A 20,068-nucleotide genomic window follows, 5' to 3' on the forward strand; every position below is an offset into this window, starting at 1 on the left:
AATCACCAGCAGCAAGAGCGACATCATTGATGTATACAGAGAAAAGAGTCGGCCTGAGAATTGAAGCCTGTGGCACCCCCATAGAGACTGCCAGAGGTCCGGACAACAGGCCCTTCGATTTGACACACTGAACTCTATCAGAGAAGTAGTTGGTGAACCAGGTGAGGCAATCATTTGAGAAACCAAGGCTGTTTAGTCTGCCGATAAGAATGTTTTAAATTGTTTTATTTCACCTTTATTTAACCAGGTAGGCAAGTTGAGAACAAGTTCTCATTTACAACTGCGACCTGGCCAAGATAAAGCAAAGCAGTTCGACACATATAACAACACAGAGTTACACATGGAGTAAAACAAACATACAGTCAATAATACAGTAGAAAAAGAAGTCTATATACAATGTGAGCAAATGAGGTGAGTTAAGGGAGGTAAAGGCAATAAATAGGCCATGGTGGTGAAGTAAATACAATATAGCAATTAAAACACTGGAATGTGTTGATTGACATAGTCAAAAGCCTTGACCAGGTCGATGAATATGGCTGCACAGTAATGTTTCTTATCGATGGCGGTTATGATATCGTTTAGGACCTTGAGCGTGGCTGAGGTGCACCCATGACCAGCTCTGAAACCAGATTGCATAGCGGAGAAGGTACGGTGGGATTCTAAATTGTCGGTAATCTGTTTGTTAACTTGGCTTTCGAAGACCTTAGAAAGGCATGGTAGGATAGATATAGGTCTGTAACAGTTTGGGTCTAAAGTGTCTTCCCCTTTGAGGAAGGGGATGATCGCGGCAGCTTTCCAATCTTTGGGAATCTCAGACGATACGAAAGAGAGGTTGAACAGGCTAGTAATAGGGGTTGCAACAATTTTGGCAGATCATTTTAGAAAGAGAGGTTCCAGATTGTCTAGCCCGGCTGATTTGTAGGGGTCCCGATTTTGCAGCTCTTTCAGAACATCAGCTATCTGGAAATGGGTGAAGGAGAAAAGGGGGAGGCTTGGGCGAGTTGCTGTCGGGGGTGCCGGGTTGTTGACCGGGGTAGGGGTAGCCAGGTGAAAAGCATGGCCAGCCATAGAAAAATGCTTATTGAAATTCTCAATTATAGTGGATTTATCGGTGGTGACAGTGTTTCCTAGCCTCAGTGCGGTGGGCAGCTGGGAGGAGGTTCTCTTATTCTCCATGGACTTTACAGTGTCCCAGAACTTTTTGGAGTTTGTGCTGCAGGATGCAAAGATCCTGTAGCAGATCCTTGTGACATGGCGCCGTGCATTATCATGCTGAAACATGAGGTGATGGCGGCGGATGAATGGCACGACAATGGCCCTTAGGATCTCGTCATGGTATCTCTGTGGTTTCAAATTGCCATCGATAAAATGCAATTGTGTTTGTTGTCCGTAGGTTATGCCTGCCCAGTTGGACGTACTGTCAATTCTCTAAAATGATGTTGGAGGCGGCTTATGGTAAGCTTTTTGTGCAAATGGAAGATTTCTGAGATCTTTTATTTTAGCTCATGAAACATGGGACAAACAATTTACATTTTGCGTTTATATTTTTGTTCTGTGTATTTATGACAATAGAACCTTTTTCCTTACAAAGGACCCTTGTCTTTCAAATAGGGTAATTCTGATCAAAATGGTTCTTGGTAGAAACCTAACACTCCGCAAAGAACCCTTTTTGGAACCCTTTCTTCTAAGAGTGTATGGGCATCATGCTATAGGTGATTTATTAGATGGAGTAGTGGGGTATTGATCGAAGGAATGAATAGGAAGAAAGATAAGAGTTGTGACAACTTCCTTAGAATTACATTTCCATAAATTCCAAACCTTCCCATGAGTTGAACTCATGGGAAGGTTTGGAATTTATGGAAATTGTGTGCATCATGTTCCCAAACATGACATTTATAGAGAGCTGTCACAGAAACATCTGACTCACTGCATTCAGTTTATCCTGAACAGCAGAGCCCTACGAGCAATATAACACTCTGCTGTAGCCTACTCTAATACAAATGTTTTGTACAGTGTGTTCCGTACAGTATACAGAAGATGTTCGGTATAAATCTTCCATACAGTATGCCCAGTTCTACACTACCAAACGTATAGCTTCATACAAAAAAATCCTTCAACGCTCCTCCTTACACGTCGAATATTTTCCTACACTCCCTACCCTGTTATTGAAACACATGACAGTGGCTAGATTAATGGCACTTCTGTTGGAATGATTCAGCATCATATGTATTATGCATTATGTAATTCCGCATGTAGGTATATAAATGCTCTCCACTTTTGAAGTTTTCTAAAGGACAGACAGGAAGAGGAAATTAAAAACTGCCATAAAACCAGCCTGTGTCATAGCTTCATTATTCATCCTGGGGTGCTTTTGTTTGATGTAACCCTCAAAGGCAACCCTCCAGGCTTTTAAGACTTTCAGCCTGTACTGTACCTACTCAGAACGCCGTCTGATTTTAATATCTTTAACTACGAAGTGAGATGGTTTCTGACTGATCACATGCTTTTATATGCAAGGGAGGGAAATAACAGGGTCATTTTTTATAAACACTCCAAAGCCCTTGGAATAGGGCACTCACTTCTGTCATCATGAAGTGCTTTGAGAGACTAGTCAAGGATCATATCCCCTCCACCCTACCTGTTACCCTAGACCCACTCCAATTTGTTTACCGCCCCAATAGGTCCAGAGACGATACAATCGCCATCACACTGCACACTGCCTATCCCATCTGGACAAGAGGAATACCTATGTAAAAATGCTGTTCATTGACTACAGCTCAGCATTCAACACCATATTACCCTCAAAACTCATCATTAAGCTTGAGACCTTGGGTCTCGACCCCGCCCTGTGCAACTGAGTCCTGGACTTTCTGACGGGCCACCCCCAGGTGGTGAGGGTAGGAAACAACATCTCCACCCCGCTCAACCTCAACACTGGGGCCCCACAAGGGTGCATTCTCAGCCCTCTCCTGTACTCCCTGTTCACCCATGACTGCGTGGCCACGCACGCCTCCAACTCAATCATCAAGTTTGCAGACGACACTACAGTGGTAGGCCTGATTACCAACAACGACGAGACGGCCTACAGGGAGGAGGTTAGGACCCTCGAAGTGTGGTGTCAGGAAAATAACCTCTCACTCAGAGTCAACAAAACAAAGGAGATGATCATGGACTTCAGGAAACAGCAGAGGGAGCACCCCCTATCCCAGCCTTTCTTAAAGTATGGGTCGCAGACCTGTTAATGGTGGGTCGTGACGTGTCAGAGTACATTTATAATTATTTAATGAATTACTACACTCTGTTTAGTGCGCTCTCTGCTTAGCAGCGGTGTCTCTGCTCAGTTTGGCAGCAGTGCCTCTGCTCAGTTTGGCAGCGGTGTCTCTGCTCAGTTTGGCAGCGGTGTCTCTGCTCAGTTTGGCAGCGGTGTCTCTGCTCAGTTTGGCAGCGGTGTCTCTGCTCAGTTTAGCAGCGGTGTCTCTGATCAGTTTGACAGTGGTGTCTCTGATTAGTTTGACAGTGATGTCTCTCATCAGTTTGACAGCGGTGTCTCTGATCAGTTTGACAGCGGTGTCTCTGATCAGTTTGGCAGCAGTGTCTCTGATCAGTTTGGCAGCAGTGTCTCTGATCAGTTTGACAGCGGTGTCTCTGATCAGTTTGACAGCGGTGTCTCTGATCAGTTTGACAGCAGTGTCTCTGATCAGTTTGACAGCGGTGTCTCTGATCAGTTTGGCAGCAGTGTCTCTGATCAGTTTGGCAGCGGTGTCTCAGCTCAGTTTGACAGCGGTGTCTCTGATCAGTTTGACAGCGGTGTCTCTGATCAGTTTGGCAGCAGTGTCTCTGATCAGTTTGGCAGCGGTGTCTCTGCTCAGTTTGACAGCGGTGTCTCTGATCAGTTTGGCAGCAGTGTCTCTGATCAGTTTGGCAGCAGTGTCTCTGATCAGTTTGGCAGCTGTGCGACTGGGTGGAAGATGACCATGTGCTTTAAGGTTTACCGGATCTTTTTTCGGCAGTTTTCTTGAAGATCACAACACGACCCACACGCTGCAGTGCTGTTGTTCAGCAGCAGATGATGTGCTGTCAGCCACTGGCTTGTCATTCTCACTCACCATCGAATGGACTCAAGCTAGCCACAAGTTCTGACTGAGTTCCATTGTCATGAAACGCAAATACAGCGATGAGTTTCTCTCTCTTGGTTTAATACAAACTGTGAGAAACAACGAGGAGCGCCCACAATGTGTTTTGTGCATGGAAGTGCTTAGTAATGTGTCTCTCAAAACGAACAAATTAAAATGACAGGTCCTGACCAAACATCCACAGCATGATGCTAAACCCAGGGAGTTCTTTCAGAACAGGGCAGAATGCTTCAGGAAACAGTTATTTGACAGTGGAAAACTAAGTCAGCTAGCAAGGCACTTCTGTCATAAGGGAGCACCATCTCTCATAGTAGTCGATGTGAGATTCTCTTTCAAACAATCCCCTTGTACACAGCCAATAGCTAGCTAGCTAACGTTAGCCAAAGCAAGCTACTGTATCTAGATACTGATAGTGCAACCCTAAGTAACAGTACAAATGAAGATGGGAAAAAAAACAGTTGCTGTTAAAATACAAGCAATCATTTTTATTCTCAACTGGAATACACTGATTGACGCAAGATGCTTTTTGAGGCTGAGAAACTGACTGAGAAAGCAGTAGATGTTCTGATGCAGTTTGGCACCACATACCTGTGCGAGTCAGGGTTCTCAACTGTCAAAAACGGAGCCCAGAATAGACCAGTCACACACCTATCATTAGGACTGTGTGTGTGTGTGTGTGTGTGTGTGTGTGTGTGTGTGTGTGTGTGTGTGTGTGTGTGTGTGTGTGTGTGTGTGTGTGTGTGTGTGTGTTTTTCTGGTCTACATCTGTGTGATGTGATCAATCAGTTTATTCCAGTTCAGAATAAAAATGATTTAATGTAGTTTAACAGCAACAGTTCCAACCTAGACAGATATGTTACAGTGTTTTTAATGGGGACAAATAAACATGAATAGCTATTTATATGGGTATTTCATTTAATTGTTATTTGTCTGTGTTGCATGTGTTAATGGGCGTAAGGGCAATGAAATGTATCGATGTGTGTGTGTGTGTGTGTGTGTGTGTGTGTGTGTGTGTGTGTGTGTGTGTGTGTGTGTGTGTGTGTGTGTGTGTGCATATTGAGGTGACGTCTGTTCAGGTAACATCTGATCCTGAAGACGTGTACTAGGTGTAACGTACATTAAGACACATCTGCATCAGTCATAGCCATGCCTCCATGTTGCCATGCCTCCATGTTGCCATGCCTCCAGCGATGTTCTCCACAGCATAGAGATGGACTCATCTGGTTCCATCCCTGCCTCCCTGCACTCCTCCCTCAAAGTTTCTCCCTTTTTCTATCTTCCATCTGCCAGCCAGGGCTATTTCTGTCTATACCTCCACGTGGATGGGTGGATGGGTAGATGGGTGTAGGCAGGCATCAGGAAAACAGACAGAGACATGGGAGTTAGAGAGGTTAGCTGTGGAGCGCTGTTTGTCTACAGGAAGGAAGGGACACTTTCCACTGTAACTAGATCAAATCAAACTTGATTTGTCACATGCTCCGAAATACAACAATTGTCAACCTTACCGTGAAATGCTTACTTACAAGCCCTTAACCAACAGTGCAGTTCAAGAAGAGTTAATATAAAGTAACACAATAAAATAACAATAAAGAGGCTATATACAGGGGGTACGGTACCGAGTCAATGTGCGGGGGTACAGGTTAGTCAAGGTAATTTGTACATGTAGGTAGGTGTGAAGTGACTATGCATAGATAATAAACAGCGAGTAGCAGCAGTGTACAACACAAATGGGGGGGGTCAATGTAAATAGTCCAGTGGCCATTTGATTAATTGTTCAGCAGTCTTATGGCTTGGGGGTAGAAGCTGTTAAGGAGTCTTTTGGTCATAGACTTGGCGCTCCGGTACCGCTTGTTGTGGTCTTTCCTCTGACACCGCCTATTATATAGGTCCTGGATGGCAGGAAGCTTGGCCCCAGTGATGTACTGGGCCGTACGCACTACCCTCTGTAGCGCCTTATGGTCAGATGCCGAGCAGTTGCCATAGATGACTGCATCAAGGTGACTAATATTGAGACAAAGCACTCAGGCATGTTCGGTTCCCTTTTTGAGTTGATATGGAAGGGGTCACACTGCCTACACCTCTCCTGTATTTGGAGTTTGGTAGCTCCAAGTTCTCTCATAATATTTCAGCTGTCAGTTGAATGATACCAAATCTGATCCAGCCTACTGATTCAGGCTACTGATTCAGCCTACTGATTCAGCCTACTGATTCAGGCTACTTTCTCATACAGTGTTTGATGGAATTTTGTTGTTGTTGTACCCATGTTATTCTTGTTGTCTCATTATAGAGATTTTCAAAACTTTTTTGAAAAGTACAGTAGAGTGGTTTCCATTTGTGATTTATCCTGCATCCAAATCTCTGTGCTGCACTCAATTCGCTCAGACATACAGAGATGGAGAGATTCAAATACATAAATCCACATTTATCCAACGTGTTGTAGAGAAGTACACTACAGGCCTATGTTTTGTACATCTAGCACCCTTGTCAAATGTTGTTTGTGCATTCTGCATCCTTGTGACTATTGTATTTCATTGCATTACTTATTTAACCACAAATAATTGTTGGGAAACCAAGTCTGGGGCCACTTGCCCTGCCAGCTCATTCCATAAAACCTGAAAAACACTACCCTGTAACTAAATATCAATTTGGCAGTGACTGTTCAGTGTGGAAAATGAACTGACGAAGCAGGGAGATAGTATGCTAATCCTGAATTCACTGACTGACTGTCACTCACTCCGCCCAGCCCCACAGGCAGCAGCCATTCACTTCTTTCTAACTGGGTCTGCGTCTCAAATGGCACCCTATTCCCTATAGTGCACTATAGGGCTCTGGTCAAAAATAGTGCACACTGTAGGGAATAGGGTGCCATTTGGGACGCATACCCTGGTTAGAAAGAAGTGGATGGCTGCTGCCTGTGGGGCTGGACAGAGTGAGTGACAGTCAGTCAGTGGATTTGTGAGACTGAGATTGCACAACAGGCTCAATTGAATGGTTCTGAACTGAAGCATGCTTTTCCCACTGCTGCATGCTGACACCATATTTCACCCCAAATCATTTCACACTCTTCCTCTTTATTGGCACTGCACTTCTCCATTGCATTATTGTTGTTTATATAAAGAGTGTATTCATCATGTGACGTGACTATCATTAATGTGATGACGGTTATTTTATCAAATCAATTAACTATGTTTAATTATTACGTGATGAAATGACCGTTACACAATGAAAGGGGTGGGGAAAGAAAGAGCGGGAGAGACAGAGAGGGGACCCATCGTACATACAGTTGGAAAACTATGCTCATGGGAATGTGAATACTTTGCAAATGAACGACCGCTCATTCGAAAAGAATTGCAATGCATATATTTACGCTTGTATGTCTTTGTTGTCTCTCTCTGTTGAAATCACCCGGTCCATGTATGGGGAGTTGTTCAACAGTCCCTGGTTGTCCACCAGAGGTCACAATGTCCTCAGTTGCAGTAGTAGGCTTTCTTTGCTTTGGAAGTGTTCTAAGAATTGATACATCAGACGTTCCAATGGTCGTTTGAGAGGGAAATGTTCCTCTTTTCTCGTCTTCGGTCAAAGTTCTAGACGACTTTTTTCTGTGTTTATGATCCCGTGCTTCTTTTATTCTGTACACCACTAGCTAGACAATACATTTTTAAGTTAAATACATGTTTCTTTACACAATGTTGTTTGTCATGAAATCAATGGTTGTTCATCATTTTAACAACCAAAAGTGAATATAAACATGTGATATCATCTCATTTCATATCACAGAGCCCATACGACTATAATAACGAATCTGTGATGTGCTTTTCACTTGGGAGTCAGTCAAATGGTTGGAAAGAAAGACGGCGGAAGTGGACGCTGATGTGCAGCATGACTATAATGGCAGAGGAATCAAGGAGAGTTGGAATATTGTCCAAAATAATAGAAAACGGAGTAAAGTAGCAAACAGTGATGAGAATGTCCATTCTTATCTTGTAGGAGTATGTTTTGTGAATGAGGAGCAGCTGATTGGATTACCAATTTTGAAGAATCCATTTCAGATATCCAAACTGGTGGAGAGGGTGCTGCGTAAAGTCAAGGCTGTGAGGATCATGAGACGTGGGCTTGTTTTGATTTTTTTGTTCTTCTGAGGATCAGAAAGAGTGTGTGTTGTGTCTCACCCGATTTGAGAAGTTTGATGTGTCCTGTGTGTCTCGTCGGAAGAGGGCACCCCTCAAGGGGGTTATATCTGGCGTTTCGTGGGAAGTCGATGTTGCAGAGATTAAAAACATTCATGGAGTGATCGATGCTCATCGGATGAATCATGTGGTGAAGACTACAGTATCTGTTACTTTGTTCTTTGATATGGAATCTCTCCCTACTCTTCTTTTGATATGGAATCTCTCCCTACTCTTCTTTTGATATGGAATCTCTCCCTACTCTTCTTTTGATATGGAATCTCTCCCTACTCTTCTTTTGATATGGAATCTCTCCCTACTCTTCTTTTGATATGGAATCTCTCCCTACTCTTCTTTTGATATGGAATCTCTCCCTACTCTTCTTTTGATATGGAATCTCTCCCTACTCTTCTTTTGATATGGAATCTCTCCCTACTCTTCTTTTGATATGGAATCTCTCCCTACTCTTCTTTTGATATGGAATCTCTCCCTACTCTTCTTTTGATATGGAATCTCTCCCTACTCTTCTTTTGATATGGAATCTCTCCCTACTCTTCTTTTGATATGGAATCTCTCCCTACTCTTCTTTTGATATGGAATCTCTCCCTACTCTTCTTTTGATATGGAATCTCTCCCTACTCTTCTTTTGATATGGAATCTCTCCCTACTCTTCTTTTGATATGGAATCTCTCCCTACTCTTCTTTTGATATGGAATCTCTCCCTACTCTTCTTTTGCTATGGAATCTCGCCCTACTCTTCTTTTGCTATGGAATCTCTCCCTACTCTTCTTTTGATATGGAATCTCTCCCTACTCTTCTTTTGATATGGAATCTCTCCCTACTCTTCTTTTGATATGGAATCTCTCCCTACTCTTCTTTTGATATGGAATCTCTCTCTACTCTTCTTTTGATATGGAATCTCTCCCTACTCTTCTTTTGATATGGAATCTCTCCCTACTCTTCTTTTGATATGGAATCTCTCCCTACTCTTCTTTTGATATGGAATCTCTCCCTACTCTTCTTTTGATATGGAATCTCTCCCTACTCTTCTTTTGATATGGAATCTCTCCCTACTCTTCTTTTGCTATGGAATCTCGCCCTACTCTTCTTTTGATATGGAATCTCCGCCTATTCAAGTGCTATATAAACTACGGAGTCAGAGCATTTGTTCCAAGACCAATGCAGTGTGATCACTGTAAAGCTTGTGGACATGTTTCAAGTGTTTGCAGAAGGGAGAAGCCGAGATGTCCAAGTTGTGGAAAAATCATGTTGTGTTTTAAAAGTGATGAAAATGTGACATGTTTCAATTGTAGTGGGAACCATGAAGCCAAGTCTTTGGAATGCCCAACAAGGGTGGAAGAGAATGAGATGGCCAAAGTCAGGGCTGTCCAGAGCATTTCATATGCAGCTGCTGTATAAAAGGGTTAAGGGTTCGAATGGTGCTCCTGGAGCCTTCACTGCAGGCTGCAGGGGTTTCCGTTCAACAGCTTGACCCAGATATGTTAAAGGTTAAGAAGGTGGACTTTGTGGCCTTTATAACTATGGTGATCAATGGCACTGCCAAGGTGGAGAGGAAGTCCAGGAAAATAGATATCCTTGTGGATGCAGTGGAGCGGTTCCTGGGACTGAAAGACTTCTCGGTGGAGGAGTTGCATGGAGTATTGGCACAAGCTGTACCACCCTCTCAGGTCATAGAGCCTGAGAAGGGAGATATGGAGATTTGACGGAAGGAAGAAGTGGGAGTTTGGTGGGTTTTTTTTAAATTATTTTATTTTGGGTGGATTAAGTTAGTTTCCCCTATCACATATGGGTTTTATTGTTACCTTGGTTTTTCAACCCCGTCTAGTTGGTAGCAGTACTATACCTTTTGGGGTTGTAGTCTGCCATAAAACCCACAGAAGTAGAAGCTTTTCACTTGATAAATGATGGAACACTGTCACCTGCTGGTCAAATGACCACATTGAAATAACGTTTATTTTGAAGTGAGAAAAGGAACCCGGAAATAGTGTGTACTGTGAGAAAGTGGAGGGTGAGTGCTAGCTACTTGTGGCTGTATTTATCTAATCTTGGAACGAAGTCGATCGTTTTTAAAATATAAACGTAATTTTCTGGGTGAGAGATCTGTGTGTTTACAAACTATCTACGTCAGTGAAGGGCTAAATAACAGAGCCCCTTAGCTAGCGCAGTGTCAACAATCTTGCTAGCTACCGACAGGTTTTCATGTTCAGTCAATATATTCTGTATAGTTGCATGATGCCAAATGTTTTAATATGTTTTGCATTTTGGCGAGTGCGTTGTTGTCATTAGCTAAGCATTTGAAATGGTCACTCGCCTCCAGAAGGTCAGTCAACCCAAATAGATTTTTGCTGGATCAAAATTGGAGTCCTCGATTACGTTAGCTACAGTAATAATTAGCTGGGTCATTCTCACGAAATTTGACCCAAAAATGAAGAGTTTCATTTTTAACGAAATGTCCTCTTTGATCACTGAGATTAGGATCTGTATTTAATCTATACTGAACAAAAATAGAAAGGCAAAATGCAAAAATGTTAAAGATTTTACTGAGTTATAGATTTCACGTGATTGGTCACAGATGCCTACAAAACAAAAAAGTACGGCGTGGATCAGAAAACCAGTCAGTATCTGGTGAGACCACCATTTATTTGCCTCATGCTGCACGACACATCTTCACATAGAGTTGATGAGGCTGTTGATTGTGGCCTGAGGAATGTTTTCCCACTCCTCTTCAATGGCTGTGCGAAGTTGCTGGATATTGGCAGGAAATATTGGCAGGAAGCTGTCGTACATGTTGATCCAGAGCATCCCAAACATGCTCAATGGGTGACATGTCTGGTGAGTATGCAGACTATGGAAGAAATGGGACATTTTCAACTTCCAGGAATTGTGTACAGATCCTTGAGACATGGGGTTGTGCATTATCATGCTGAAACATGAGGTGATGGCGGCGGATGAATGACCTGACAATGGACCTTAGGATCTGGTCACGGTATCACTGTGCATTCAACTTGCCATCAATAAAATGCAATTGTGTTCATTGTCCTTAGCTTTGCTGTCCTTAGCCATCACCTCATGTTTCAGCAAACCATAACCCCACCGCCACCATGGGGCACCCTGTTCACCACGTTAAAATCAGCAAACTGCTCGCCCATACGACGCCATACACATGGTCGGCAGTCGGGAGACCGGTTGGACGTACTGCCAAATTCTCTTAAATGACGTTGAAGGCGGCTTATGGTAGAGAACTGAACATTCAATTCTCTGGCAACAGCTCTGGTAGACATTCCTGCAGTCAGCATGCCAATTGCACGGTCCCTCAAAACTTGACACATCTCTGGAATTGTGTTGTGTGACACAATGTCCCCAGCACAAGGTTTACCTGTGTAATGATCATGCTGTTTAATCAGCTTCTTGAAATGCCACACCTGTCAGGTGGATGGATTATCTTGGCAAAGGAGAAATGCTCACTAACAGGGTTGTAAACAAATTTGTGCATAGATGTGTGTATGGAACATTTCTGGGATCTTTTATTTCAGCTCATGAAACATGGGGCCAACACTTTACATGTTGCATTTTTATTTTTGTTCAGCATATTTTATAATTATTACAACAGTCCAAAAAAGTAATAATGAAATCAATGTCTAATATATTTTTTACATTGCTCCCCTAATGAAAAGGTGTGAGTTAAACATAACACTGAAAAGAAAAATATTTGTAAAGAAATTATAAAATTATAATGAAATTAAATCGGACTTAAATTTCGCAGCTTTTTAGCCGTTTCGTTAATGAGAAGGCCAAGGGGGGTAAAGGGGCTGTTTGAGACTAAGAACCTAATTCTGAAGACATATAAGCTAATAAATGTACTTATACTACTCATCTCGATGATGCATCATGGGTGAATAAAACGTTGTTTTTAAAGGAACTTAAAGTGTTACGGAAATGAGACACATGCCAACAGACACTGTGTTTGTATGTAATACATATTTTAGTTTAATATAAACTTCAACTAGTATACAATTTTTATGATTTATGGATAAACTGCAGCAACATATTTGGTGTTTTATTCAAATAAGCAAGTTTTTCTTGTAAAATCTTATAAAATTACCAGATAGTTTAATCCGGACGCATTTCGATAGTGAGAATTTGGGGTGAAAATGTACACAATTCAGGAAAAAATGTATTTAAAATATGACACTTAGCCAAAATGTACACATCTTAGTCCTCAGAACGATAGTTGATTTTTGCAGATGCATCATGGTTTTTGTAACTCAACGTGCTACAAACATGGTTCATAAGAATCACCCAGCTAGGTGGCAGTCAGTCAAGTCTCTGTAAATATGAATTATTAGGCTGACAAACCAACTGGCCAAGTATAATTCTGTAGTGTAATCACATGGCATTCGTATTTTCCATCAAGGTCCAACTAACACATGACCATAGCTTTATAGAATGTCATCTGACTCCCAATCCAGGTGGGGATACACCTGCCCTTGTGTTCTCTGAAAAGATGGATTCTAGTGGGAAACCCTCCACAGCCCAAGTCCTACTATTAACCACCAGCTCAGCACTGACTGCAGTCTTCTACTCTGTCTACAGGAGGAGGACAACAACAGTAGCAAGATTAAAGGTAATCACATTATAGGCTTGTCTCATCTATCTTTCTTATCTCTTTAAATCTGGTAGGTTTGTGGTTAGGCTAATCATTGACAAATGACACATCTTGAGGGGAGTTTAAAGACATGGTCTGGAACGTTGGCAACATAAGTCTTTTTTAAACATCTCACTTTGGGATGGATTTGTCAATGTGTAGTTCGTACAGTACATACATAATCTACGAGCAGAATTACTGTGTTACCTCAAGTAGCCACGAAATCCCTAGTTTGAAAGTGACAGTTTACTGGAAGCTGCGCAGTGCCATTTTCCCCCATATGTGTCAGCCCCTTATCAATTCGAGTTCCAGCCAATGAGCTTTAGCCCCTCGCCATTTGAGTGACAGCTAGCAAGATGCACACACGGCAGAGCGAGAGACGGTGAGCACATATGTGACGTAGTAAGCAATTTTGGCTTGTGAGCACTATTTTCTGAACTACTGGCTAAAAAGTATACAAAAGTGTCAGAGAATCTCTTTAAATTGTTTTGTTTGCAACTTACTAGAGCATACAGTAGCACGGCACCCAGAAATCCCAGAAATCCAATGTGATATTATCAATAGTTCAGACAGTATATCATTTGCGTTTTACCAGGAAAGGATTTCACTTCATCATAATGATCATTGGAAGTTTTTGATTGTTCTTCAATATGCTTTATGTTTTACAGGGAGCCAAGAGAGTGTCTATTGATCAGGATCTGAAGAACATCCTGACAGCAGCACCAGGAAAATGTGTCCCGTACGCTGTGATCGAAGGTGTTGTGAGATCTGTTAAAGAAACCCTGAACAGCCAGTTTGTGGACAACTGCAAAGGGGTCATCGAGAGGTTAACTCTAAAGGAGAAGAAGATGGTGTGGAATCGCACCACTCATCTCTGGTAGGTGCTAAAGTACAGTCGTGGCTGAAGTTTTGAGAATGACACAAATATTAATTTCCACAAAGTTTGCTGCTTCAGTGTCTTTAGATATTTTTGTCAGATGCTACTATGGAATACTGAAATATAATTACAAGCATTTCATTAGTGTCAAAGGCTTTTATTGACAATTACATGAAGTTGATGCAAAGAGTCAATATTTGCGGTGTTGAACCTTCTTTTTCAAGACCTCTGCAATCCACCCTGGCATGCTGTCAATTAATTTCTGGGCCACATCCTGACTGATGGTAGCCCATTCTTGCATAATCAATGCTTGGAGTTTGTCAGAATTTGTGGGTTTTTGTTTGTCCACCCGCCTCTTGAGGATTGACCACAAGTTCTCAATGGGATTAAGGTCTGGGGAGTTTCCTAGCCATGGACCCAAATATAGATGTTTTGTTCCCCGAGCCACTTAGTTATCACTTTTGCCTTATGGCAAGGTGCTCCATCATGCTGGAAAAGGCATTGTTCGTCACCAAACTGTTCCTGGATGGTAGGGAGAAATTGCTCTCGGAGGATGTGTTGGTACCATTCTTTATTCATGGCTGTGTTCTTAGGCAAAATTGTGAGTGAGCCCACTCCTTTGGCTGAGAAGCAACCCCACACATGAATGGTCTCAGGATGCTTTACTGTTGGCATGACACAGGACTGATGGCAGCGCTCACCTTGTCTTCTCCGGACAAGCTTTTTTCCGGATTCCCCAAACAATCGGAAAGGGGATTCATTAGAGGAAATGACTTTACCCCAGTCCTCAGCAGTCCAATCCCTGTACCTTTTGCAGAATATCAGTCTGTCCCAGATGTTTTTCCTGGGGCGTCAGCGTAGCCTAGTGGTTAGAGTGTTGGACTAGTAACCGAAAGGTTACAAGTTCAAATCCCTGAGCTGAACAAGGCAGTTAACCCACTGTTCCTAGGCCATCATTGAAAATAAGAATTTGTTCTTAACTGACTTGCCTAGTTAAATAAAGGTAAAATAAATAAAAAATGTTTTTCCTGTAGAGAAGTGGCTTCTTTCCTGCCCTTCTTGACACCAGGCCATCCTCCAAAAGTCTTAGCCTCACTGTGCGTGCAGATGCACTCACACCTGCCTGCTGCCATTCCTGAGCAAGCTCTGTACTGGTGGTGCCCCGATCCCGCAGCTGAATCAACTTGAGGAGACGGTCCTGGCGCTTGCTGGACTTTCTTGGGCGCCCTGAAGCCTTCTTCACAACAATTGAACCGCTCTCCTTGAAGTTTTTGATGATCCGATAAATTGTTGATTTAGGCGCAATCTTACTGGCAGCAATATCCTTGCCTGTGAAGCCCTTTTTGTGCAAAGCAATGATGACGGCACGTGTTTCCTTCCAGGTAACCATGTTTGACAGAGGAAGAACAATGATTCCAAGCACCACCCTCCTTTTGAAGCTTCCAGTCTGTTATTTGAACTCAATCAGCATGACAGAGTGATCTCCAGCCTTGTCCTCGTCAACACTCACACCTGTGTTAACGAGAGAATCACTGACATGATGTGAGCTGGTCCTTTTGTGGCAGGGCTGAAATGCAGTGGAAATGTTTTGGGGGGGATTCAGTTCATTTGCATGGCAAAGAGGGACTTTGCAATTAATTGCAATTCATCTAATCACTCTTCATAACATTCTGGAGTATATGCAAATTGCCATCATACAAACTGAGGCAGCAGACTTTGTAAAAATTAATATTTGTGTCATTCTCAGAACTTTTGGCCACAACTGTACATTGAAGTGCTATGATGTATTCTTGCATGCTCTCTTACTGATGGCTGTTAGGAGGCTCAGTTTGTGTGGATGTATGGTTTGTGTGTGAAGACACTCACACACTAACGATGGCCCAACAGTTAACTTTTGTTCCTCTTGTGTTACCTTGAATGAAAAAATAAACATAAATTAATTTGTAAACACAAACAAAATGTATGAAAATAATGTTATGCTCTACAACGCTTATTTTTGTGGATACACGTCTCTCTAGATATCTCTATTTTGTAACTGTCAGGAACGAGAGTGAAAAGGTCATCCACCAGCGCACCAACACGGTGCCCTTTGACCTGGCATCCCACGACATGGCCATGGCCGCCACCATCCGGGTCATCCGTCCCCTGGACTCCTCGGAGCTAGACCTGGAGACCACTTACGAGAACTTTCACCCCACGGTCCAGTCCCTGACCAATGTCATTGGCCACTTCATCAGCGGGGAGCGCCCTAAAGGTATGGTCCTTTTGTGTGGTCCTGTGTTGCTCAGTTAAGCCCAGGGCTAAGGTCAACACTGCTTTAGTAGAGCATGGCACTTGCAAAGCCAGCGTTGTGGCTGGGACCACCCATACTAAAATGCATTCATGCATGTAAGTCTTTAAGTCACTTTGGATAAAAGCTAAATGGCATATGTTGTTGTTATTATTATTATAGGTATCCACGAGACAGAGGAGATGCTGCGTCTGGGGGAGAGTGTGACCGGGGTCGGGGAGCTGGTGCTGGACAACAACCTGGTGAAGCTCCAGCCTCCCAAGCAGGGCCTGAGGTACTTCCTCAGCCGACTGGACTATGACTCCCTGGTGGAGAAGCAGCAGAGCAGCGTCAGAGTCTGGAGGGTCCTGACCGCGGTGTTTGGTGTGGTAGCTTCTACGACGCTCCTCTTCATCCTGTGGAAGCAGTGGGTTTACCACCGACAGAGGAGAAAGGAGAAGAACGTCCTGGAGGAGTTCAAGGAGCATCAGAGGAAGAGGATGATGGAGCTGAATGTAGAGGAGACCAGTGTTTCCCCTAGTGCCTGTACGGTGTGTCTGAGCCGGGAGCGTTCCTGTGTGTTCCTGGAGTGTGGGCATGTCTGTGCCTGTGACCAGTGCTACCAGGCTCTTCCAGAGCCAAAGAAGTGCCCTATCTGCAGGGCGACGATAGAGAGGGTAGTACCACTTTATAACAGCTAATGGACAATGCCATGGCGATTGTAACTGGACTAATCTAATGTTACTGAAAATGTCACTGAAAAAAGGATTGTGTATTTGTTTTTCTTTTTTTTGTGTGTGTGACAGGAAAATGACTGTGTATAATTTAAAGTGGTACTTGTAGCTTTAACATTTCATTGAAAGATCAACCTTACTTGTAATGCTCTGTTGTTATTATGCATATGTTGATTTGAGTTATATCAGTTGAGGAAAAGATGTGTCCTTTTTCCATAGAGAGTTGTAGAATCAACTCAGAAGTTGAATGTCTTCACCTCAATGTTTCTCCAAAGCACATCAAAGCCATTTTGAATAAAGAAAGAAAAACACAAAACAAATCTTCAACTTATTTTGCAAAGTTGGAGTATAGTATACAGATGTAAATGTAACTATCCACACATTTATGAAAATATGTATTGCTGCCAGGACAGAGTGACTTCTGCCTTTCATACATGTTTTCAACAGTGATATTTTATGTTTTGTATAAGCCATCAAATTTGATATGAGCAGTGAAAGTAGAGAAATAAAACATGTGCAAGATAGAAACATTTAAGAAAAGTATCAAGTATGTCCCCCAAGTTAGCCTACAAAGTGACTGAATCAGTTATGTCCCCCAAGTTAGCCTACAAAGTGACTGAATCAGTTATGTCCCCCAAGTTAGCCTACAAAGTGACTGAATCAGTTATGTCCCCCAAGTTAGCCTACAAAGTGACTGAATCAGTTATGTCCCCCAAGTTAGCCTACAAAGTGACTGAATCAGTTATCTCGTATAGAAATGAGATGAGGCAGTATACAATGATATTAAATTATTAATTCATAATGGGTTGAATATAAGGGGATTCTCATTGAACCACGAAGGTACAAAACATGCAGCATAAGGAGCGTGACGTGGTGAGACTGGTGGATGGAGAAGGAAAAATGTACCTCTGTCGCTGACATGTATTTTCAGCCAGGTCTCGGGATTGTTTTGCATCGCACTCCTTATCAGATTTAGCCTACAATTTTACAACGGTGTCATTTTATTATGTAAATGTACTGTATTCCATTGATACATGGCCCGTTTATTCGTAAAGGACAGAAAACGTTGAATAAATAATTTTTAATGTTAGCGATATTAGACGATAGAATTTTCAGTGTGTTATGATATATGCTTTTTCACCGGCGTCTTTCAGTATCGATTATTGACTAACCTTGTACTGTGAAGACATGTCGGGAGTATTGCCTTTCAACGAGACATATTATAGTGTTGATGGCGACGTGGGAAAGGTCTCCATCACGTGTTGCCTGCAGGATACCAGCAACTTCTATTGTGCTGCACTGACTAAAATACCACCGAAAACCGGACAGATTGGGAGAGGTAAACGAGGTGAGAGACTATTGTCAACAAAGGACGTTTTTAAATAATCATTACAATAAATTAAATAAACACTTTTGAAAATAGGGTGTGTGTGTTCAAAAATACAGAGTTGGGCTCTTTCATTGGAAAATGTTAATATTTTGCTGTGGCTTGACTGGACACAGGATGTATAAATTAACTTTTCCATGAGTAGAGATATAGAGGGCGTTGTATGAAATGCACCATTTTAGTTTGACAATCTGAGTGAATCCTCACAATTTTGTGTTTTCTTCTAATCGCCAGTTGCTATTGAAGATGACAGAATAGAAAATGAGCTGAAAGACCCAGCAGAAAAAATACCTGCCGGTGTCTAGAATAACCCAAAAGAAGGTTCGCAGCTCAAAAATACTGTAGGCCTACTATCCCTGCTCAGCAAAAAAGCACTTTGGTATGTTCTCGTTTTGTATTTATTTCAGTGATGCCTATTAGTCCATGCTTCCAAACAGAAAAGAACTGTGAAATTACTTCACTTGGTCCTTTGCTTTTAAAGCACATGTTATAGAACTTCATTAATTGATCCAGTCTAAATAATTGATTAATGATATGAAAATTATTCCCCAAGGCAAAGGCTGGTAAAATGCGAAGGATACTGTATGGGATAATATGTGGAGGAAAAACAGATCCTAAACTTGCTCTTATTTTTACTCTATCTTGGCTGTTTATTTTGCTACTGTACTGTTCAGTCCTGCAAAGTTCCAATACTTTTGTACAAAATGTTAAAAGCTGTGTTAATGTGTTTTTCACCTTTAATAGCATGCATTAATAACTTTTGGATACCCTTTTGGTAGTGATGACCACTTGTTTTTTTACAGAATGACAATTGAAGGACTACTGTTTTTAATCATGCACTTTTGGGTTTTGCCATTTGTACTTATGTTGTTGCTGCAAACTGCCTGCTCATTCTAATGTGAAAAACGTATTTTAACATCAGGCATCTACCTATGAAACAACTAAAACGATTCCTGTTTTGTGATTGTAACAGTCAACACATTTTTATAATACAGTGCTGTCATGGGGAATATGATCACAACTGTGCCAAATATCTCAGAAGATGCCATGAAATACATGTATTGTCAGTGATATGTCCCAATGTGCCCATGTTTGTTTGAGGGCTTTTTTTGTCAATATCTGCCCTTGCATGGAATAGTCTGAGCAGAAGTGTCTCTGTGTCAAAAGAAATTACTGGCATACACATTGTTTGCAACTTGGAATGACAAACCCCAATAATATATTATTTAAATATTGTGTATGTTGCACCACTTTTCACTGAACAGGGTGATGTTTGTAATGTACAGTCAAGTATTCAAATGTGAAAATGAATTGTGTACCTTGTTTCCCTTCTCCCTGGCTGACCCATTATTTGCATCACTTTGCACTCTTTACCGCTAAACAAACCATTATTGCTATACTCTGTTAATTACAGTTTCATACATCAATAATGACCTAAAGTAGGCCCTGTTATTACACTGCCACTGTTAGCCACTAAGTGCCACAGCACTACACTCAGGGTGCTGTGACTTCAGAAGATGTTTTCACTGACTCTGAGGATACCAGATTATTCTCAGGTAATCAAGCAAGAGGAACCCTTCTCTCACGGGAGGACAAATCATAGCTACTTAGGCAACTTCACTGATTCAGCAGGCTCCCTCTTGAAGATCTACTGTATAATTACCAGCATTCTTCCTATTATTTTTTCCTTCTCAGTGTGGCCTCTGAAATGTGGTTCCCATAGCAACCTTACTGTATCTTTTACTATCAAGGTTCGATTTGCTTCACAAACCACCCTTTGCGCCTTGGTGTTTCTCCCAGTACTATAGGAATACAGATCCATTTAAAACAAAAGAT

General features: G+C 42.1%; 2 protein-coding genes across 4 annotated transcripts; both read left to right on the plus strand.

Moving 5' to 3' along the window:
• Positions 1–10,251: 10,251 nt before the first annotated feature.
• Positions 10,252–17,157, plus strand: mulan (mitochondrial ubiquitin ligase activator of NF-kB). 3 transcript variants are annotated; one of them, XM_014146790.2, is made up of 5 exons: positions 10,252–10,328; positions 12,790–12,944; positions 13,634–13,842; positions 15,885–16,096; positions 16,295–17,130. In XM_014146790.2, the coding sequence occupies exons 2-5, from the start codon at positions 12,825–12,827 to the stop codon at positions 16,810–16,812; spliced, it is 1,059 nt and encodes a 352-aa protein (XP_014002265.1). In that variant the 5' UTR covers positions 10,252–10,328; positions 12,790–12,824; the 3' UTR covers positions 16,813–17,130.
• A 335-nt stretch (positions 17,158–17,492) lies between these two features.
• camk2n1b (calcium/calmodulin-dependent protein kinase II inhibitor 1b) lies at positions 17,493–19,618 on the plus strand. The gene has a single exon (XM_045696276.1). It carries the CDS (start codon positions 18,034–18,036, stop codon positions 18,229–18,231), a length of 198 nt encoding a protein of 65 aa, XP_045552232.1. The 5' UTR covers positions 17,493–18,033; the 3' UTR covers positions 18,232–19,618.
• The last annotated feature ends 450 nt before the right edge of the window (positions 19,619–20,068 follow it).

This window comes from Salmo salar, chromosome ssa15, assembly GCF_905237065.1.
Source record: "Salmo salar chromosome ssa15, Ssal_v3.1, whole genome shotgun sequence".
Classification (NCBI taxonomy): domain Eukaryota; kingdom Metazoa; phylum Chordata; class Actinopteri; order Salmoniformes; family Salmonidae; genus Salmo; species Salmo salar.